Source organism: Salmo salar, chromosome 14, assembly GCF_965601325.2.
Source record: "Salmo salar chromosome 14, fSalSal1, whole genome shotgun sequence".
NCBI lineage: Eukaryota > Metazoa > Chordata > Actinopteri > Salmoniformes > Salmonidae > Salmo > Salmo salar.
The window spans coordinates 92,682,463-92,702,500 of NC_138304.1; the positions used below are offsets into that span (position 1 = coordinate 92,682,463).

At 44.9% G+C, this 20,038-nt stretch overlaps 1 protein-coding gene across 3 annotated transcripts in view; it reads left to right on the forward strand.

Moving 5' to 3' along the window:
* The first annotated feature begins 275 nt into the window (after window positions 1-275).
* Window positions 276-20,038, forward strand: part of LOC106570482 (nuclear pore complex protein Nup153) — a 21,363-nt gene continuing 1,600 nt past the window's right edge. The window contains exons 1-21 of one of the 3 annotated variants that reach the window (XM_014142877.3): window positions 276-433; window positions 7,636-7,852; window positions 8,057-8,344; window positions 8,579-8,718; window positions 12,505-12,633; window positions 12,762-12,878; window positions 13,162-13,206; window positions 13,299-13,352; window positions 14,214-14,342; window positions 14,688-14,870; window positions 15,083-15,220; window positions 15,551-15,655; window positions 15,836-15,920; window positions 16,022-16,123; window positions 16,311-16,883; window positions 17,065-17,256; window positions 17,436-18,293; window positions 18,507-18,842; window positions 19,111-19,365; window positions 19,531-19,714; window positions 19,963-20,038. The exon at window positions 19,963-20,038 is cut by the window's right edge and continues 1,600 nt beyond it. In XM_014142877.3, the coding sequence (XP_013998352.3) occupies window positions 290-433; window positions 7,636-7,852; window positions 8,057-8,344; window positions 8,579-8,718; window positions 12,505-12,633; window positions 12,762-12,878; window positions 13,162-13,206; window positions 13,299-13,352; window positions 14,214-14,342; window positions 14,688-14,870; window positions 15,083-15,220; window positions 15,551-15,655; window positions 15,836-15,920; window positions 16,022-16,123; window positions 16,311-16,883; window positions 17,065-17,256; window positions 17,436-18,293; window positions 18,507-18,842; window positions 19,111-19,365; window positions 19,531-19,714; window positions 19,963-20,038 (4,350 nt within the window). In that variant the 5' untranslated portion in view covers window positions 276-289. The remainder of the gene's footprint in view (window positions 434-7,635; window positions 7,853-8,056; window positions 8,345-8,578; window positions 8,719-12,504; window positions 12,634-12,761; window positions 12,879-13,161; window positions 13,207-13,298; window positions 13,353-14,213; window positions 14,343-14,687; window positions 14,871-15,082; window positions 15,221-15,550; window positions 15,656-15,835; window positions 15,921-16,021; window positions 16,124-16,310; window positions 16,884-17,064; window positions 17,257-17,435; window positions 18,294-18,506; window positions 18,843-19,110; window positions 19,366-19,530; window positions 19,715-19,962) is intronic. The other 2 variants (XM_014142879.3, XM_014142880.3) reach the window with 2 other exon arrangements.

Genomic DNA, 20,038 nt, shown 5'->3' on the forward strand with positions numbered 1-20,038 from the left:
TCTTTAATAAATGACACTGATAAAAGAATGCATGCGTACACATATTTTGAGGATCTGAGTCTAGTGCAACTGTTTTAATTTGTTTATTTTTCATTGGGAAATGTACATCACATTTTTAAGTCTGTTATTAATTTCCTTTGTCACTCATATGTCTGATATTTATAGCTTTCAGGGGCACTACGTAAATAAACCCTGAAGAGGCTCACAAGTGTGAATGCCTAAACTGCATTTCCCATGGTTCTCTTTTAACGTGAAGCTTCCTTCCAAGAGGACTGAGTCGCTGAACTCTATGGTTAATGCTATGACAGGACAGTTGGAACAGCTATCCGGTGCCGAGTCGATATTCAATCTAGCCATGGCGGCCACGGGTGGAGGGAAAATTAGAAGCAGAAGATGTCATAGTGCTTCGAAACCTTACGCCAAAAGCAAACAGGTAAATAAAATGACCGTGTTCGTATGAGTGTTCCACATTGAAGGATAGCATGTAGTTTCTTGACAGTTGTCTTTTAGCTTTTGTGTTATTGTTTTCTTGGAGACATTTTGTGTGGCCTAGTCTTAGCGCTCATGGCCTCCACGCTGTGTCAAGGAAACGAGCAAGCTAGCGAAGTGAGACAAACATTTTGCCGGTTCAGGGAACTAACGTTAATGTTACTAGCCAGGTAACCGGCGTGTATCTTTTAAAACTGTAAAGACTAACGACAGCCATAGTTATTTAACACGCTGTCTTGTAGAAATATTTAAATGTACTAGTTTATATGTAGTAACGTTACTGGCTTCTTGTCAAGTTTGCGTTGGCTACATGCGTAGCTATTCAAACTAGCAAGCAGTCGACAAGTAGCTAACGTTAGCTAGCTAATTTCGGATGCTTGGTAAATCTAACTACCTAGCTAGTTTTGCGTTGTCTCTTTGCCTACATTGATATGCAACGTAAACTATGGAATATCATATCAGTTGTGATACGTTGATAGTATCTCCCTATTCAATAATGTATATATTTTCTATTTAAGACATTTGGCTTTGGTCTTTGTCATTTCATAGCCGTTTAGGTCATAATGTGTAGTTAGTGCGCAATGCTAGTTAGCATTGCTAACTAGCTAATTTCAGAACCGTTTCAAGTGACCACATGGTTGACTAGTTCAATACTAGCTGAGCGAGAAACGTTAGAGGCTAGGTCGTTTAACATAAGCATTACTTGGTTACAGTCTACTAAGGCAACATAAATAAATTATCAACATTAGGCCGTGATAGTAGTACGTTTCCAGATTTCTTAAAAACAAGGCAATATTATGACTTGGGTTTGTTCATCTCGAAAGGGGCATAAATGTGAGGCGGTGTGGAAACGTAGCTAACAAGTCGTAGCCTAGCCTGGGGCATTGAGCTCCTTTGAGGACAGTGGACTAGAGGTCTTCCAGGGGCCAAAAAGTTAAACCCGATGACAATCGTAACCGAACCGGATAATACAATGTTTTGAAAGGGCCACTCGGACCCGAGAACAATCAGGTCCACCACAATACAGTTCAAACCTCATGTCTCTATCTGTTAAAGTTATTGTAGTTTTTAACATTGAAGGGTGAATAAATCGATGGAAGCCAGAGTAAGTGGTCAAATCTGGAAAATATCATCGTCAGCTAGGCTGGATACTGTGCTAGAATTAGTTGAACTAGTCCTCTTCTTGGAGGTGAGATCGATTTTGAGACATGACATGTAGCATTTTCATATTTTACAAATTATTTTCATATTAATGCAAAATTCTTATTTTTAGGCTTGTTTTTGTGAGAAATATTCTCTGTGAAATGTCAACGGAGCACTGAGCGTACCACAAGCTTTAGATTTTCAAAGCCTTTTACACAGTGGTGGGAAAAGTACGCGATTGTCATACTTGAGTAAAAGTAAAGATACCTTAATAGAAAATGACTCAAGTACAAAGTCACCCAGGAAAATACTAGAGTTAAAGTATTTGGTTTTAAATGTGCTTAAGTATCAAAAGTAAGTGTCAATTATTTCAAATTCCTTATATTAAGCAAACCACAGCACCATTCCTTGTTTTTTGTTTTTTTACAGATAGCCAGGGGCACACTCCAACATTCAGTCACAATTTACAAACAAAGCATTTGTGTTGAGTTATGTTGCCAGATCAGAGACAGTAGAGATGACCAGGGATGTTCTCTTGATACGTGTGTGAATTTGACCATTTTCCTGTTCGGCTAAGTATTCAAAATGGAACGAGTGTAAGGGAACATGCAGGGAGGAAAAAGTGTATTTTCATTAGGAATGTAGTGAAGTAAAGGTTGTCAAAAATATAAATGGTAAAGTACAGATACCCCAAAACTACTTAAGTTGTACTTTACAGTATTTTTACCTAAGTACTTTACACCACGGCTTTAACATATACTTCAGATTGTTTTGTTGACTCTGCCTTTAACATGAGACAATGTTGCCATGAGCAGCACCACAGATATTGAGATGAGTGAGATGCAAGACTTCACTCTGTCACACACAGTATGTGCACAGGTTTGCTTCACGCAGTTCACAGCGTGCTAGCCAGGGCACCAAAACAGAATTTGAGCCTCGTGCTTCAATGCTCTTAGTTGTTGGAGAAATTGACCCACTTTGCTGTTTACTTTCTACATCTACGTCATACCGCTGAGTCTACCTTTAAATTTTTTTTTTTTTTAATATAAAACGAGGAAACAACTTTGCAGATGATCACCATATGTAAAATCCAAAAAAGTTGCTGCGTGAAAGTGGCACCACTCTGTCGAGTGCTTTTAATCAGATTTAATTATTTTACGAAGTCTGACTTTCAGAACATGAAGAATGATATTTGTCTTGGTCAAATTTATTTTACAACACAAGGAAGTGAAATGGCATCACCAAAGCACGTTTTCACCCACTCTATGCAAAGTGGGAGGACAAAATGGACTTGAAACAGGCGAATGTTTACTTGTTTCTCAGGAGGGAAAGGGGAAGTCAGATCTGTGGAAGACATTTGACATAGTTTTGGAAACTACTGGAGATAAAGAAAAGAGGCTATATGAGCAAGCGCTGTGTGAGTACTGTGTGCCAAACAGGTGCTGTTAGATTACAATATTATATTTTTGGACCATTTGGAACAGTGTAAACACAAAATAAAGTATGTATACTAGAGTCTGTTCTAATGAAGGTAAATAATATATATTACTGTATAAAGCCTTAATTACAGCAAATACTAAAGGTTGCATGCATTCGTGAATTGCGGTTTATATCTTGTTTTGGATAATTATTCAAAGCTCCCTTTGTTAGTTCATTTTAAAACGGAAATGCTTGATTGTATTTCAAAGCATGAATGACTCATATGCTGTGTGATGACATGGGGCTCCCGAGTGGCGCAGCGGTCTAAGGCACTGCATCTGTGCTAGAGGCGTCACTACAGACCTTGGTTCTATTCCAGGATTGATTGATACAGTAGCATATTTATTGAAATATAGGCATAAGTATTAAGACTAAACAGCACACGCTCTTACATGCTGACCAGGCTGTTTGCGTCGATGTGCGCGAGCGTTGAAAAGTAAATGTACACGTTATTCAGTCATTGTACCCACACTGCTCGCACGCGTCAACGAGCGTCTGCGTAGCCAGGCACTAAAATAGAACTTGGTTCTATTTGTGACACTCGACGCGCTGCAAGTCCTGCATCTTCCATCTCCGCATTGGTTTTGAGGAGCATATACCAACGTGGGTGATTGAAAGATGAACTGAGGTCCACACTCCAGTCCAGTCGGGTTTATGGTAAGGCACCTTAAAATTGGTTGCCAAGCGCCATATAAAATCAGAAGAAGAAGCCTGAAGGAGGAGAGATTACTAGAAACAAACTCGATTTACCCTTTTATTAGTGGATTCATTGTCAATAGTGGACCTTGTGCATTTCAGGTAAAATAACAACCCAGTGTTTATATCCCAGGACAAATTAGCTAGTAATACATTTATTGTTTTAGAAACATTACAAAGCATGCTCATCTGATTTGTTGGTGTAATTTTAGCGGGGGGGAAAAAAAAAACATTTTGGTTGGTAGATAAAAATAAATAAAAAAGTAATCTACCTGCCACAGTGGCTGGTGGACCAAACGTAATTTTAGGCCCTGCCAACAATCAACCAGTCGACTAAGGGATGTCAGACCTAATTTTAACATCACTATTTTTGACCACACATTTGATTAATTAAATATTTAATCAGTCTTCCTCAAATGAAGGGGATGATAATACAATCTTTGCAAGAGGGAGGGAATCTGATTACGTTGGTCCCCAACTCGTAGCTCAGTCTTTTCATTCGGGGGGTGGGGAATTGATCCGCTGGCCTACAAAAGTTAGTTGCCCGTCCCTGTACTATGTCATATCAGCATCCAGAATTCCAGGAACATATAACACCTTGACATGAAATGCCACAGTATGTTTTCATAAGTCAAAACATGTCTGTAAATACATTTTTTCAGTTGACAGGAACAATGCACCATTTAGCAGTTTATTATAAAGTAATTTTATCAATAGCCCGTGGGCAAAGACTGGGACTTTTAGATTGGCTATTGGAAAGTGAAGGCCAGAAGCCCGCCAGCAGTAATAACACAGAGGACGTGTAGGCCAAACTAGCGGAATATTTGACACAAGTTCACTTCAGACCAGTGAACTCGAACTTCCAGTTAGGGTTATGTTTGTGTAGGCCTACATGTCAGCTGCACATTCCACTTATTTGGTTGGACCCCACATGCATAAATTGTGCTTTTCTTCCGTCAGCTGGGAAGTGTTGGTGAGGGAAGCAGTAGGCCTACTCACTTTTAAATGGACATGTAAAAGTTATGAACTGTCATCACAGCAGCTGGTTTCAGGTTATTGGCCTTGGAGGAAGGGAAAAATCATGAGCGTGAAATCACTGTCTTTCATCCCACCTTGTTGAATTTAACACGAAGCGTCCTCTCACGAACAGTCCTTCTTACAGATTGGACCTCCCTTTTTAAAAATGCATCGGGAATAGATTTTTTCCACATGCCATTGACACTTTGCTATATACTGAACAAAAATATAAACGCAACAATTTCTATGATTTTACTGAGTTACAGTTCATATAAGGAAGTCAGTCATTTGAAATAAATAAATTAGGCCCTAATCTATTGATTTCACATGACTGGGCAGGAGTGCAGCCATGGGTGGGCCTGGGAGGGCATAGGCCCACCCACTGGGGAGCCAGGCCCAGCCAATCAGAATTAGTTTTTCCCGCAAAAGGGTTTTATTACAGACAGAAATACAGACAGAAATACTCTGTTTCATCAGCTGTCCAGGTGGCTGGTCTCAGACAATTCCACAGGTGAGGAAGCTGGATGTGGAGGTCCTGGCTAGAGTGGTTAAACGTGGTCTGCGGTTATGAGGCTGGTTGGACGTACTGCAAAATTCTCTAAAATGACATTGGCTTATGGTAGAAAAATTAACATTCAATTATCTGGCACAGCTTTGGTGGACATTCCGGCAGTCAGCATGCAAATTGCACGCTCCTTCAAAACTTGAGACATCTGTGGCATTGTTTTGTGTGACAAAACTGCATATTTTAGAGTGGCAAAGGAGAGATGTTCACTAACAGGGTTGTAAACAAGTTTGTGCACAACATTTTAGAGAAATAAGCTTTTTGTGTGTGTATGGAAAAATTCTGGGGTCTTTTATTTTACCTCATGAAACATGGGACCAACACTACGTGTTTATATTTTTGTTCAGAATAGTTAGGCCTACCATGCTAGTAGTCGTTAACTTAACTCTGATGCACCTGAGCATCAGTCGAATTAACATAAAAAATACCCAACAAATGTTTAAGCTAGAGAAATGTTTTTTTTTGTTGCATTGGCTGTGTCTCAATCTGCCTATGTTGGCCTTCTGCATCTGCGGTGGAATGTATAGCAGAGCTAAAGCTCTGTTTGTCAGACCAGGAGACATCACGAAAATCGGTCCTCTCACGAAAACATCTGTAGCGTCCGAATGGTTTGGCCAACTAACTAATATGGAAAGGAGACACTCGCAAACACCCCGCCTAAGGCCTAGACTTTTAGAGGTTAAACCCGTGTGGTCTGTAGACAGGATGTGTCAGAACTAACCGCCCCGAGGTGAGTGGCCTATTGTGGTGTGACATAGTCAGCTCTTCCAGTCATATAGGAAATAATGAACATTTCATTTACATCTGTGTGTGTGGAACCCCGAGCCAGTGTTGACAGGGTTTGGGGTCTGTATATTTAGCTACGTTGACCACTTGACCTGTCTGCTTTTGTAGTGGTCCTATATTATGATTTATGGCAAAAATAATTGTTCCTTTTTTTATGAAATGCTACAATCTGAGTCAGACTCATTGTCCAGTTTGTATAGCCTAGCAGCTCATTGGTTCACTTGAACGTCTGTCAATTGTACGCCTCCATCCCATCTTACTGTTTCAACCACACACACACACACACACACACACACACACACACACACACACACACACACACACACACACACACACACACACACACACACACAAGTGCTTCCTGGGAGAACAATGAGAGCAGATTTCTGGCACAGTCCTGTGGTCTCATGGCCCCATTCACAGGAGTAATGCAGCATCTTTAAATCCCTAGAATCACAAGAAAGGCCTGCGAGCACTAACTGACCCACAGAGGGGTCTGAGAGGCTGGGCTGGTACATAGGTCTGAGGGGCTGGTACATAGGTTAATTAGACTTATCTAGAGCAGCAGTTCATAACTTTTTCCATTCCGGGACCACCACAATCACAGTCAAAAGCTCTTGAGAACTACCATTCACAGTGGCGCATTTTCTTTTACCGCTATATCTTGCCGGTCAATTTTAGCAGTCAATGTAACTAATTAAAGGCTTATTATTATAATAATAAACAATTTGCCTTGTGGTAAGTCATGTAAAATTGATTGTGTTTACACTGGTGTTTGCTTGGTAAAAACTGTGTGGACAGCTGCGCTGCGCTCAACTGGTGGTTTTTACAGATGAGCAGAAGTGGAGTGGAGCGTATGGTCGTTATCAGGAGTCAAAAGCTACCAGGAGACTGGGCGGTGTCGAGCTACCTCCTTTTTACAGTTGCGGCCAAATTTAACTTGGGCTTGAGGCTCCTGCAGACCCATTCTAAAAGGACATTTAGTGTAGTTAATGAAGCTGTAGAGCACTTCAGGACCGTTTTTGTGATATTGATTTTAAAGACAGGAAGCATCTCCCTCTGGCTTGTAGATAAGCCTAGATCTCCTGTAGAAGGGTGTGTGTGTTACAGCATTAGACCTGTGCTACTCAGTGCTGCGTCAGACAGACTCCTCTGACCCACTTTTCACTGAGAGCTTGAGTAAGTAGGGCTTTGCGTTTCGCTTGAGAGGAATTACTTTCCTGTGCGCCCACTGCTCGCTCGCTCTCTTTCGATACCTAGTGACACTTTCATCATTGGTGTGGTTTGACTTTTTTCTAGTTTGTTGCCCTGAATGAATTTGTACTTCGCTATAATGTGTAACACTAGATGTTCACCAAACAATGTTCATCACAGTTTTATTTTCTTTTGGAAAGTTTCACTATTGTGTTAAATGTCTCCCTTTATTCTCTCCATCCCGCTCTCCACTTTCTCTCCACCAGCAGCAGCCTGGCCTGATTAGTCGAGTGACGGACACAGTCAAGAGCATCGTTCCTTCTTGGCTGCAGAAATACTTCAGGAATGGGGAGGCTGCAGAAGGGGGAGGGGCCGTAGTGGGGGCGGAGCAGAACAGCCAGGCCCCTCCCCCAAATGGCAGCGAGGAGGTAGCACCCCTTCCTGATGGACGGGACTCTCCGGAGCCCGGTACCAGCAATACAGGTTAGCAGATATGGTGTCAGCCAATCAGCATTCAGGGCTCGAACCACCCAGTTTATAATATTTGTTAATGTTTCATATTTTGTGTTAGGATTGTAAAGCCTAATTCCAGTAGTTGGACTTGCCTTGGGACTTCAGTGCAATTTTGAACCTCAAAATATGTATCAACCCATCTTAACCCTAGACATTTCTCCTCAACACCCCCAGAACCTTCGACAAGCAGGGCATCCCTGAACTTTCAGGATGTTCTGTCGAGGCCCCCCCTCAACCGCTCTCACCTCCACTTCCCCTCCTTGGACACCTCCCCGGTCCACAGGGGCCCCAGCTCTCTCTTCTCCCAGCCCTCCACCTCCTCTGCCCCTTTCTCTGGGGGCCCCTTCGCTGGGGCCTCGCCCAGCTTCTCCCTTGTCAAAGAGATCAAAGACAACAGCTCACAGCACGAGGACGACAACATCTCTACCACCAGCGGCTTCTCTTCACGTGCATCAGACAAAGGTAGTGTGTGTCAAAAGTACGGAATCACGTTTTGGCTACTAGCAATCCTGTTGAGGTCTTGAGTCAGCAGAAGAGATTTTTATGGTAGGATGTGGCTTTGAGAAATTATATCCCAAGTCTTGAATATAGGATTTTGGCATCTGTAGTCAGTACTGCTAAAAATCAGTCCTTTGTTGCGTAGATGTATGACACATTTTGTATGATTACTCAAATTTGAATCTTCTCTGTCCCCAGATGTGCCTAATTCAAAGACCGCATCGCTACCCCAGCTTTGGTCCCCGGAGATGGACCGGACCCACTCTGGGCCTCAGCAGTCCCAGTCCAGTCTCAAGAAGCCTGCGTTCAACCTGTCTGTCTTTGGGACGTCCTCCTCTGTGAGTGTCAGTCAGTCAAGTCAGTCCTCCACTGTGAGTGTCAGTCAGTCAAGTCAGTCCTCCACTGTGAGTGTCAGTCAGTCAAGTCAGTCCTCCACTGTGAGTGTCAGTCAGTCAAGTCAGTCCTCCACTGTGAGTGTCAGTCAGTCAAGTCAGTCCTCCACTGTGAGTGTCAGTCAGTCAAGTCAGTCCTCCACTGTGAGTGTCAGTCAGTCAAGTCAGTCCTCCACTGTGTGTCAGTCAGTCAAGTCAGTCCTCCACTGTGAGTGTCAGTCAGTCAAGTCAGTCCTCCACTGTGAGTGTCAGTCAGTCAAGTCAGTCCTCCTCTGTGAGTGTCAGTCAAGTCAGTCCTCCTCTGTGAGTGTCAGTCAAGTCAGTCCTCCACTGTGAGTGTCAGTCAAGTCAGTCCTCCACTGTGAGTGTCAGTCAGTCAAGTCAGTCCTCCACTGTGAGTGTCAGTCAGTCAAGTCAGTCCTCCACTGTGAGTGTCAGTCAGTCAAGTCAGTCCTCCACTGTGAGTGTCAGTCAGTCAAGTCAGTCCTCCACTGTGAGTGTCAGTCAGTCAAGTCAGTCCTCCACTGTGAGTGTCAGTCAGTCAAGTCAGTCCTCCACTGTGAGTGTCAGTCAGTCAAGTCAGTCCTCCACTGTGAGTGTCAGTCAGTCAGTCAAGTCAGTCCTCCACTGTGAGTGTCAGTCAGTCAGTCAAGTCAGTCCTCCACTGTGAGTGTCAGTCAGTCAGTCAAGTCAGTCCTCCACTGTGAGTGTCAGTCAGTCAGTCAAGTCAGTCCTCCACTGTGAGTGTCAGTCAGTCAGTCAAGTCAGTCCTCCACTGTGAGTGTCAGTCAGTCAGTCAAGTCAGTCCTCCACTGTGAGTGTCAGTCAGTCAGTCAAGTCAGTCCTCCACTGTGAGTGTCAGTCAGTCAGTCAGTCAAGTCAGTCCTCCACTGTGAGTGTCAGTCAGTCAGTCAGTCAAGTCAGTCCTCCACTGTGAGTGTCTGTCAGTCAGTCAGTCAAGTCAGTCCTCCACTGTGAGTGTCTGTCAGTCAGTCAGTCAAGTCAGTCCTCCACTGTGAGTGTCTGTCAGTCAGTCAGTCAAGTCAGTCCTCCACTGTGAGTGTCTGTCAGTCAGTCAGTCAAGTCAGTCCTCCACTGTGAGTGTCTGTCAGTCAGTCAGTCAAGTCAGTCCTCCACTGTGAGTGTCAGTCAGTCAAGTCAGTCCTCCACTGTGAGTGTCAGTCAGTCAAGTCAGTCCTCCACTGTGAGTGTCAGTCAGTCAAGTCAGTCCTCCACTGTGAGTGTCAGTCAGTCCTCCACTGTGAGTGCCAGTCAGTCAAGTCAGTCCTCCACTGTGAGTGCCAGTCGAGAGTCCACAAACTCTACTTGCCTAGCTACTGATGTTCAGTTGATTTACTTTGACTAGTTGATCATTTACACAAATATAAGTACATTTTTTACAGAAAAACCAACATGTATAGAGTGCCTATAGAAAGTCTACAACCCCTCTCTTTTTTCCCACATTTTATGTTAAGTGGGATTGAAAAGTTAAAAAGAAAAGTAATTTGACCTACACAAAACACTCCATAATGTCAAAGTGAAAAGAAAATGATACAAATTAATACATTTTTTAGAACTAAAATATAGTCACCCCCTTTTAGGCAAGCCTAAATTAGTTCAGAAGTAGAATTTGGCTGAGCAAATTCTACTACACCTTTCACTTCCTTGTAAGGGTTCACCACTTCTCAAATCGCTTTTCCAGAAATATAGAAAATGTAAGGTATAAAGCTGACTGAGGTTGAAAGGTCTACACAATAAAATAGAACGGTTCTGTAACCATTGCCAGGCTGAGTAAGCCCCTGTCCCTGCTAATCTGAGGATTCCATATTCAATTAAAACATGTGTACTCACAGCGAGGGGGCTGGACATGCGCTCCAGGGACTGTAGGATGCGTCGGGCGGTGGCGCTGGTCACCCCACAGGGCTGAGCCCCAGCAGGCTTGGCCTTGATCTGTCTCCGCAATGGAGCCTAGAGGGGAAAATATAGAAATCAAATTAAATATAGCAGCATTTAGCAAATTCTAAGTGTAAAATAATGGAGTTGAAATTATTTTTGTCTTCCCCTTCTGTTCCTCATGCATAAAACATCTGTAAGGTCCTTCAAGCACAGATGAAACTACAAAGACCAGGGAGCTGTTTGAAAGCCTCATAAAGGGCTGTTATTGGTAGATGGGTAACAATAACAAATCAGACGTTGAATATCTCTTTAAGCATGATAAAGTGAACAGTTATGCTGTGGATGATGTATTAAACCACCCAGACATATCGAAGATGAAGTCGTCCTACTGAACTGAGCTGCAGGACCGGAATGAAGCTGCTCAGCGACGTCACCATGAGGCCGTTTGGTTCTAAGAGCTACAGATTTCAGAGGTTGTGACGGGAGAACTAAGGATGGATCAACATTGTAGTGACTCCACAATAATGACTGAAATGACAGATTGAAAAGAAGAATACAAATATCCAGAATAAAAAATATTCCGAAACATGCATATGTATGCAGCAAGGCACTAAACTAATATGGCAAAGAAATCCACTTTTTGCAAAGCCTTATGTTTTGGGGCAAACACAACACATCACTGAGTAACTGCCTTCTTATTTTCAAGCATGGTGGTGGTTGCATCATGGTATGGGTGTTCTTGACATCGACAAAGACTGGGCAGTCTTTGCCGATGGATTAAAAAAAAACTGGATTAAAAAAAACCGTGATGGCGCTAAGTGTTGTGTATTGAGCATGGTGGTGGGCATGTTATGGCGTTCATGTTTGCCTGCGCAAATAGCCTAAACTGACGTTTCTGCCTCTTTATTGGATTGTACTTTCACCATGTCACGGAAACAGGCAAAACCTGCTTCAGTCTGATTTACACCAGACACTGGGAGAGGAATCATCTTTCAGCAGGACAGTAATCAACAACACAAAGCCAAATCTACACTGGAGTTGCTTATCAAGAAGACAGTGATTGTTCCTGAGTAGCCAAGTTACAGTTTCGTCTTAAATCTGCTTGAAAACCTATGGCAAGACTTGAACATTGCTGTCTAGCAATGATCCCCAACACCTTGACTGAGATAAAAATATATGTGTATTTATAGACTCTCAGCTGTAATCGCTGCCAAAGGTGATTCTAACATGTATAGACTCTTACCTAATCAAGGTATATTTAAGCAATGAGGCCCGAGGAGGTGTGGTATATGGCCAATATACCACGGCTACGGGTTGTCCTTAAGCGCAACGCAGAGTGCCTGGACACAGCCTTTAGCCGTGGTATGTTAGCCATATACCACAAACCCCAGAGGTGCCTTATTGCTATCATGAACTGGTTACCAATTTTAATTAGAGCAGTAAAAATAAATGTTTTTTGTCGGTCTGATATACCACAGCTGTCAGCCAATCAGCATTCAGTGCTCAAACCACCCAGTTTATAATAGTGTTTTGTGTTTAATTAATCTTTGAAAAAATATTTTTTTTCTTCCACTTTGGCATTATAAGAATTTGTTCTTAACTGACTTGACTAGTTAAATAAAAAAAAACATACAAAAATTACATGTTTTGTCAAGGATCTTCACAAAATACTGACTATTAAATCCATTTGATTCCCACTTTGTAACAAAATAAAATGTGACAATTCAAGGGGGGGTGTTGACTTTCTATAGGATCTTGGAAACTCTGTCTTTTGCGGCATTATATATATGATTGTGTGTTTTAACATTGGGCATTTGTGTTCTTCTCCTCCACTAGTCTACGATGAACAGTTCCGTGCTGAATTCCAGTCAGTTGGGGGATTCCCCCTTCTACCCAGGGAAGACTACCTACGGGGGAGCGGCTGCTGTTAGGACAGCCCGTTCACGCACAGCCATACCTTACCAGGTAGTTCTCTACAACTCAACAATGTTTCCCTATTGATTTTCTCCTAGGCAAGAAACAATATTCTGTGGGAAATGGGTTTGTGAAAAGTGCTGCTATATTTAATTTGATTTCTATATTTTCCCCTCTAGGCTCCATTGCGGAGACAGATCAAGGCCAAGCCTGCTGGGGCTCAGCCCTGTGGGGTGACCAGCGCCACCGCCCGACGCATCCTACAGTCCCTGGAGCGCATGTCCAGCCCCCTCGCTGTGAGTACACATGTTTTAATTGAATATGGAATCCTCAGATTAGCAGGGACAGGGGCTTACTCAGCCTGGCAATGGTTACAGAACCGTTCTATTTTATTGTGTAGACCTTTCAACCTCAGTCAGCTTTATATCTTACATTTTCTATATTTCTGGAAAGCGATTTGAGAAGTGGTGAATCCTCACAAGGAAGTGAAGTTAACATCTCAACTTGGCTACCAAGTAATGGTAAATATTGGTTGTTTATGTTAACAAGTGCATCACAGTTGTGTGTTTGTCTTAACAGGATGCCAAGAGAATCCCCTCTACTGTTTCCTCTCCCTTGTCAACAGTAAGTGTTCAGTATTTCTCTTTAAACTTTTCTTAGATCCTCAATTGTTGTCATTGTCATGGTCTCACAGTTATTTCTCCTATGTCCTTCAGTCACTGGATGGCAGCACTCTACACCTTTCACATTTTCAGGCCAAAAAGAAACGGGTAAGTGTTTATCCTCTAATCAACCTTTACAAAATCTCTTGACACTGACAATTGACATAATGGCTGGTCTCCTCTCCTCTACGTGTGTTGTTAACCAGTTTTCTCCCAGCTGTTAGTCCACAATATTATGAACCTCAACAACTAACATGCACAGCAGCAGCTGAAAGGTCTTGAGCCAAACACTGCGGTTACTTGGTGTGAACAGTGGTGTCATTGTTAGTTCCTCCTGCCCCTTTTATTCCTGTCTGCTGTAGTTAATGGGTGTCAGGCTGGGGCAGCTGTTCACCACTGCTCTGCTGTGTTTATGCCCTGAGTCTGTGAGCAGGTGTGTGGTTTTAAGTAAGTGGGTGTGTGAGTGAGTGAAGAGTGTGTTTGTGAGCATGTGTGTCTCTTTGTGTTGCTATCTAGTAGGGTTAGCTATGCCAATGCTGGATGGCTGTCCGTAACTGTTAAATGGTCCAGCTGTGACAGCTGGTCACTAAGCCCTGACAATGGGCCGTTGAGAAGTAAGGGGGTCTGACAAGACTGTCCAGATCCATAGATGGCTTTTTGGGACAGAAGGCTCGAGGGCTGGTTCCTCTCAATGTTGTGGCCATATTGACTAAGTGCTACCTTTTTGAGATTTCTCAAAGACCATGCAAACATTTTGTTACAATGAAAGTTTGGCAGTGGTACGTGCCAGTTTATTAGAACTTTTCTTTGGTTTCATTTGGCCAGATTAATCCAGCTGTGGATAATGGCCATATATGGATTGGAGAGCTGAGACAAACATTTTAACGTTGTACATTTGTGTGTGCTCGCGGGCCTGGGACACATTTGTTTTGAGTATTTATCTGACGTTTCTGTGTGTTCCCCCTCCAGCTGGACTCTCCCCTCCCCCCAGTCCAGAAGCTGGTGATCCCGGCGGCAGCGTTAGTGTCGGGGAACCGTTCCATGTCCTTCAGGCCCTCTCTGATCCCCGGGGGCCTGGCTCGGACCCCTAGAGACACGGTGAGGACCCCCACCACCACCTCCACATTAGTCAGCTAATGGCTTCTACGCATCCATCCAACTACCGCAAATTAACTATCGATGATGTGTTGCGAAGTTTTCCCCGAACTCAGACTGTCAATGACTTTCTACATGTTGAATCGGGACCAGCTACGATGTCCAACAACTATGTCCAGCGGCGATCAGCTGAGGCTACACACCGTGCTGATTATTTTAACACCTGTCCATAGGCGGTTGGATAGATGTGTAGAAGCCTTTAAGTCTGTGTTTTATTCCAGAGTTGCTTTCCAAATTACAGCCAGACTGCTGCTTGTGTTTCATGTTCCACCTCTGCTTTGCCTCCAGCCCACAAGACAATCCCCTCTGATTCCTGAAGCAGTGGCAGGTCCTTCTCAAAGCACAAGCAGCATTCTACCCACCTACCCTCTGTCCAGCACTCCTGCATCCAGTAGCACAGGGTCAGGAGGTGGGAAGATGAAGAGGGAGAGGACCAGCACGAGACCCTCTTCCAAACGTCCTGAAGACCAGGTGGGTTCTCCGTTCTCACTCTCTGTGACCCCTCTCCTTTCTGGGGAGAAAGGTTTGGTTTCCCGGCAAATGATAAATAAATGATTTTGGTTCTAAATCTCTTCAGAAAAGGGTGAAAGTGGGATTTTAAAATGGCATTTACTACCCCTTCTGTGTAGAAATGATCTGGTGCTGCGTGCTGTTTCAAATACTCCATTTGACTCTCTCTTCAGGTCGCTGAGCTATCGGACCTGCCAGCCATCTCGCTCCCCCACAGCCCGTCCTTCAGTCTGCCCAGCTTCAACTTCTTCCCGCTTCCCACTGCCATTCTCACTACCTCACCTGTCCTGGAGGAACCCGTCCCTAACAAGGTCCGTCCAGTTCCATTTGCTTGCGTCCCAAATGGCACCCCATTCCCTATATGGTGCACTACTTTTGACCCTATTCCCTATATGGTGCACTACTTTTGACCCTATTCCCTATATGGTGCACTACTTTTGACCCTATTCCCTATATGGTGCACTACTTGTGACCAGGCCCCGTAGGATGCCATTTGGGATGCAGGCTTTGACATTGAAATAAAGCTAGTGGAAGAAGTCACAATGTGTTCAGTGTTCATCCTAATGACCATGAAGGCCTAGTGAATAAATAGTGTGCCATCTGCTGAAACTGACCTGGATCAGTTGTCGTCTTTATTCCAGGTGCCACCGACTACAGCCCCCTCTACCCCTCCCTCCACACCTTTCACCTTCTCCTCCCCTATCGTCATGGCAACTGCTGCTAGCCCACCGTCCTTCTCCCCGTCTGTAAGTCCCACAGCTTTACTGCAGCTTGAGTATGCCTGCTGTGATGACAGTATTTCCCCGATAGAATATTGTTGTTTCTGTTTTTGACACTCAACAGTGAGTTCATATTCTTACTCCTGTACCAGGTATTGAAACCAAACCTTGCACTGTCGGATGTTAGTCATTTTCTTTGTCTTTCAGTCTGGATTTACCTTCAGTGCACCTGTAGTGAAAACGGGTCTGTCACTATCCAACGGGAAGATGGCCACCCCAGTATTGGCAGCAGGTAAGCTTGTATCAACTCCAGGATAAGAACAAGATCCAAACCTTGATGTGAAGGGAAATTCATTTCATAGCTAATCGTTGTTTCCATTGGTGTCTCTGTAGTGAAGCACGCTGCCAGTGAGAGCATGGATGAGTTTGAAGGGCCGTGTAAACCAGCCAAGGTGTTGAAACAGGGCAGTGTTCTGGACCTCCTGAATGGACCTGGTGAGAATTACCTGCTTGATGATTTATCTTGATGACTCAAGTCCGTTGCCTTAAACTGGTACTCCATCAGCTGTCATGACTGTTATGGCATCTGTTATGTTGCCATTTTAATGGGAGGGTTCAAATAGTGCCATTAGTTTTCTAATTTGTTTTAGTGGTTTTTAACCCGTTGTCTTCTTCCCCATAGGATTTGCCGTTCCTGTTACTCAGACGTCCCCTGTCCCCAAAGCCCACCAGGAGACCCCAGCACTGTCCACCACCACCCCCTCCCTTGGGGACTTTATCAAAGCACCAGCAGGCTCCTGGGACTGTGACACCTGTGTGGTGCAGAACAAACCCACTGACACCAAGTGTGTGACCTCTGTGACCCCACGACTAAACTCTGGCTCCTCTTTAGCAAAAACCGACAGTATACCCTTGTTGTCCGGGCTGGAGGGTTCCACCACTACTCCCGCTGCAACTTTTGGGGCCCTGTTCACAAAGCCTGCAGGAAGCTGGGACTGTGACACTTGTCTGGTTCAGAACAAGCCTGATGCTGTCAAATGTGTGGCCTGTGAGACAGCCAAGCCTGGGACTGGAGTTAAGGCCACACTGACTATGCCTGCTTTCTCGGAGGCTAAGACTCTGCCTGCTGCTGCCCCACTCCTGGGCTTCGGAGACAAGTTTAAGAAGCCAGAGGGAGCATGGGAGTGTGGCGTGTGCATGGTGCAGAACAAGGTGCAGGACACCAAGTGTGTTTCCTGTGGGATCGCTAAGCCAGGTAGTGAGACGAGAGAACATCCTGGTGCTTATTTTTTTAAAGTTGCCCCATACTGCTATCTTGGCCAAATGTTCAGTTTACATCAGAAGATCTTCAAGGAAGTGTTTAAATGATGTGAATCTGATGCAAATGTACGTGTTTATATTTTTGCTAATCGCTCATATCTTCATCCACCTAACAGGAGCAACGGCAGCGCCTCCATCTCTAACTCCCGCCCCTGTCAGCGCCACTCCTCTACTAGGCTTTGGGGCCCAGTTCAAGAAGCCAGAGGGAGCGTGGGAGTGTGACGTGTGCTGTGTTGAGAACAAGGGAGCAGACAAGGAGTGTGTGGCCTGCCAGACACCCAAGCCTGGAGCTAAAGTAGAGCCCAAAGGTATGTACAGCTGTCAACTGCCATCTTTGTGTGTTCTAGAGGCTTTGTCATTTTCGCGAGATTTAGATTTAGTGAGGATAGATGTGAAGCCTGAACGTGCTAAGGAAATTCATAAGTATTTAAAAAAAGAAATTGTACAGAATTCTGAACTAGTTAATGTGATCCCTGGTCTCTTTCAGCATTTGGTTCCTCATCGTTTGGTATCCAGTCCTCGTCTGACTCGGGGGGATTCAAGTTTGGCATGGGGGCGTCATCGGACTCTGGTTCTGGGGGCTTCAAATTCGGCGGCACCCTCTTGGACTCCTCCTCTTCAGGGGGCTTCAAATTTGGTGCATCTGTCTCATCAGACTCTACCTCGACAGACACTAGCAACTCTGCAGGCTTCAAATTTGGCGGCTCCTCTGAGGGATGCAAATTTGCAGCTTCGGCTGCTTCCACCCCTGCAGTGGACGAGGGGAAGAAGGCTGAAGCCCCCAGTATGGGTGCCGGGTTCAAATTTGGCGTCGGCGGTGGGCTCTCGTTCGGCACTGCAGCAGCTGTTAGCACGGAGAGCGAACCCCCTTACGGTGGGTTCTCCTTTCATCTGGTGGCAACCTCTGATTCCTCCTCCTCTACTTTCAGCCTCCCTGTTTCTACAGAGAATGACAGTGGAGCTTCTACAGAAACCACGACTACGACCACCACAGCAGCAGCTCCTATGTTTGGGAAGCTGGCTGAAGCCAAGGCTACTGCGCTGACCACACCACTAGGGGGCAGCATATTCAGGGAATCACTAGAGAAAGACAAGGCTCCTTCTTTCACCTTTGGGAAGCATGAGAAGGAGGTTGCCTCTATGGATTCTGGGTTCCTGTTCAGTGTTCCTAGTAAAGAGGGGGGGGCATCAGCCTCATCTACGGGCTTTTCCTTCAGTAAGCCAGACCCACCTAAAGACCAGCCCAATGCACCGGCCTTGGCCTTTGGGAAGCCGGAAGACCAGAGTGAGACCCCAGCAGCAGAAGCCCCTAAGCCCTCATTCAGCTTTGGGCAAAGCACAACAGGTGAGAGGAATACTCTGCTGCAATAGTTAATGTTCTTATTAACCTGTTTTGTATTTGTCAGTTTTATGAATGGATGTTCTACTATGGAATTTGTTCTTTTTTTTTGGTGCTATTTTTATTTTTCGCTATTCAACTGTTTGTAATTAATGTAAACACTGTCTACACTTAAACCATGATATAATTCTTCACTTAATTCTGTTGCTTTCCTTGCAGATGCTGCAGCCCCAAAGCCAGCATTTGGGTTCATGGCAAGCACCACCTCTTCTTCCACCACCCCTGCCCCCAGTCTGTTTGGGACCCTCAGCAGCTCTACCCCTGCCCCAGCCCCTATCCCGGCCCCCAGTACCTTCCTGTTCGGGCAGAGTGCCTCCACTGAGGCCACCCCAGCCAAGTCCTTCTTGTTTGGGCAGAGCCAGGACAGCCTGCCTGCCCCTGCAGTCTCTCTGAACCCTGGCCCAGCTCAGCCCTTCCTGTTTGGGTCTGGACCTAATGCTGCTGCTCCCTCCTTCACTTTTGGTGCAGCGGCGCCCTCCACTGCCTCATCTGCAGGTTGGTTCCCTTTAGAACTTATTTTAGAGGGGGTTTTCCACCCCTGATGTGCCACTGCATCATTTTACTCATCTGAAATGTATAGTATAGTGCTTTTTCTACACACTTTGCACAGAGAATAACTTTTCTTTATCTAACAAGTATAGCTGTTGACGGCTTTGACCAATGATTGACCAAATATGTTTTACAACTTTAGTGCTCTTGTTTTAGTTGGCTGAAAAGTAGTCTGTGAATGATATAACACTTACCCACCTCTCTCTCTGGTCAGCTCCATCAGCAGCCCCTGCTCCGTTTGTATTCAGCCCTGCCTCCTCCACTGGGTTTGGGTCAGGACAAGCTCCTACCTTTGGTCAGGGCACCTCCCAGCCCAGTGCCCCAGCGTTTGGTTCCCCCGCACCGTCACCCTTCTCTGCCACGGCCTCCCAGCCCCCTGCCTTTGGAGCCAAGCCCAACTCTGTCCCCGTGTTTGGCCACCAAGCCAACTCCACTCCTGCTTTTGGCTCATCCGCCCCCACCACATCAGGTGGGTTACTACTGTCACTTTGTTTGGGGTTGTTTTTTGTGTATGTGTGTGATTTCTAAAAATACATTTGAGCTACTCAGTCTGATTGCAGTGTGATTACATTTTAATCAGTCTATCACGCAATGTCAGAGTCCCTTTTTATGCCTGATGTCATGGTTTTACCAGGTGGATGTTTCCAGTTCGGCGGAGCCAGTGTGTTCGGCACCTCCAGTAACAGCACGGGGGTGTTTGCTTTTGGAGGGGCACCAGGAGGGTCCCCCGCCCCTTCTGCCACGCCCTCCATCGCACCCCAACCCAGTGCACCTGGAAGTGGTTTCAACTTTGCAGCGCCCCCTACCTTTAATATTGGGTAAGTCCAACAGCGCCGACTCCTGAGAAGGGACCATTGGATCGGTGCAAATTCAACTGTCCATATACAAATACATTGGTATTCATACTCTCTCTGAATTTCTGCATGCCCTGGTTTAGTGCATGCATTCAGTTATTAGTCCCAATTGTGACGATAATGAAGAAAGAAAAAAACCCTGCAAGTTATTGGATGTGCGTGTGCTACATTTCAAACAGGTGTTGATGATAATGTCATATCCCCTACTACAGATCAAAGAGCACCACCTTCACTGCAGCTGCCGCTGGACAGCACTCAATCCCCGGTCGCAAGATCAAAACAGCCGTC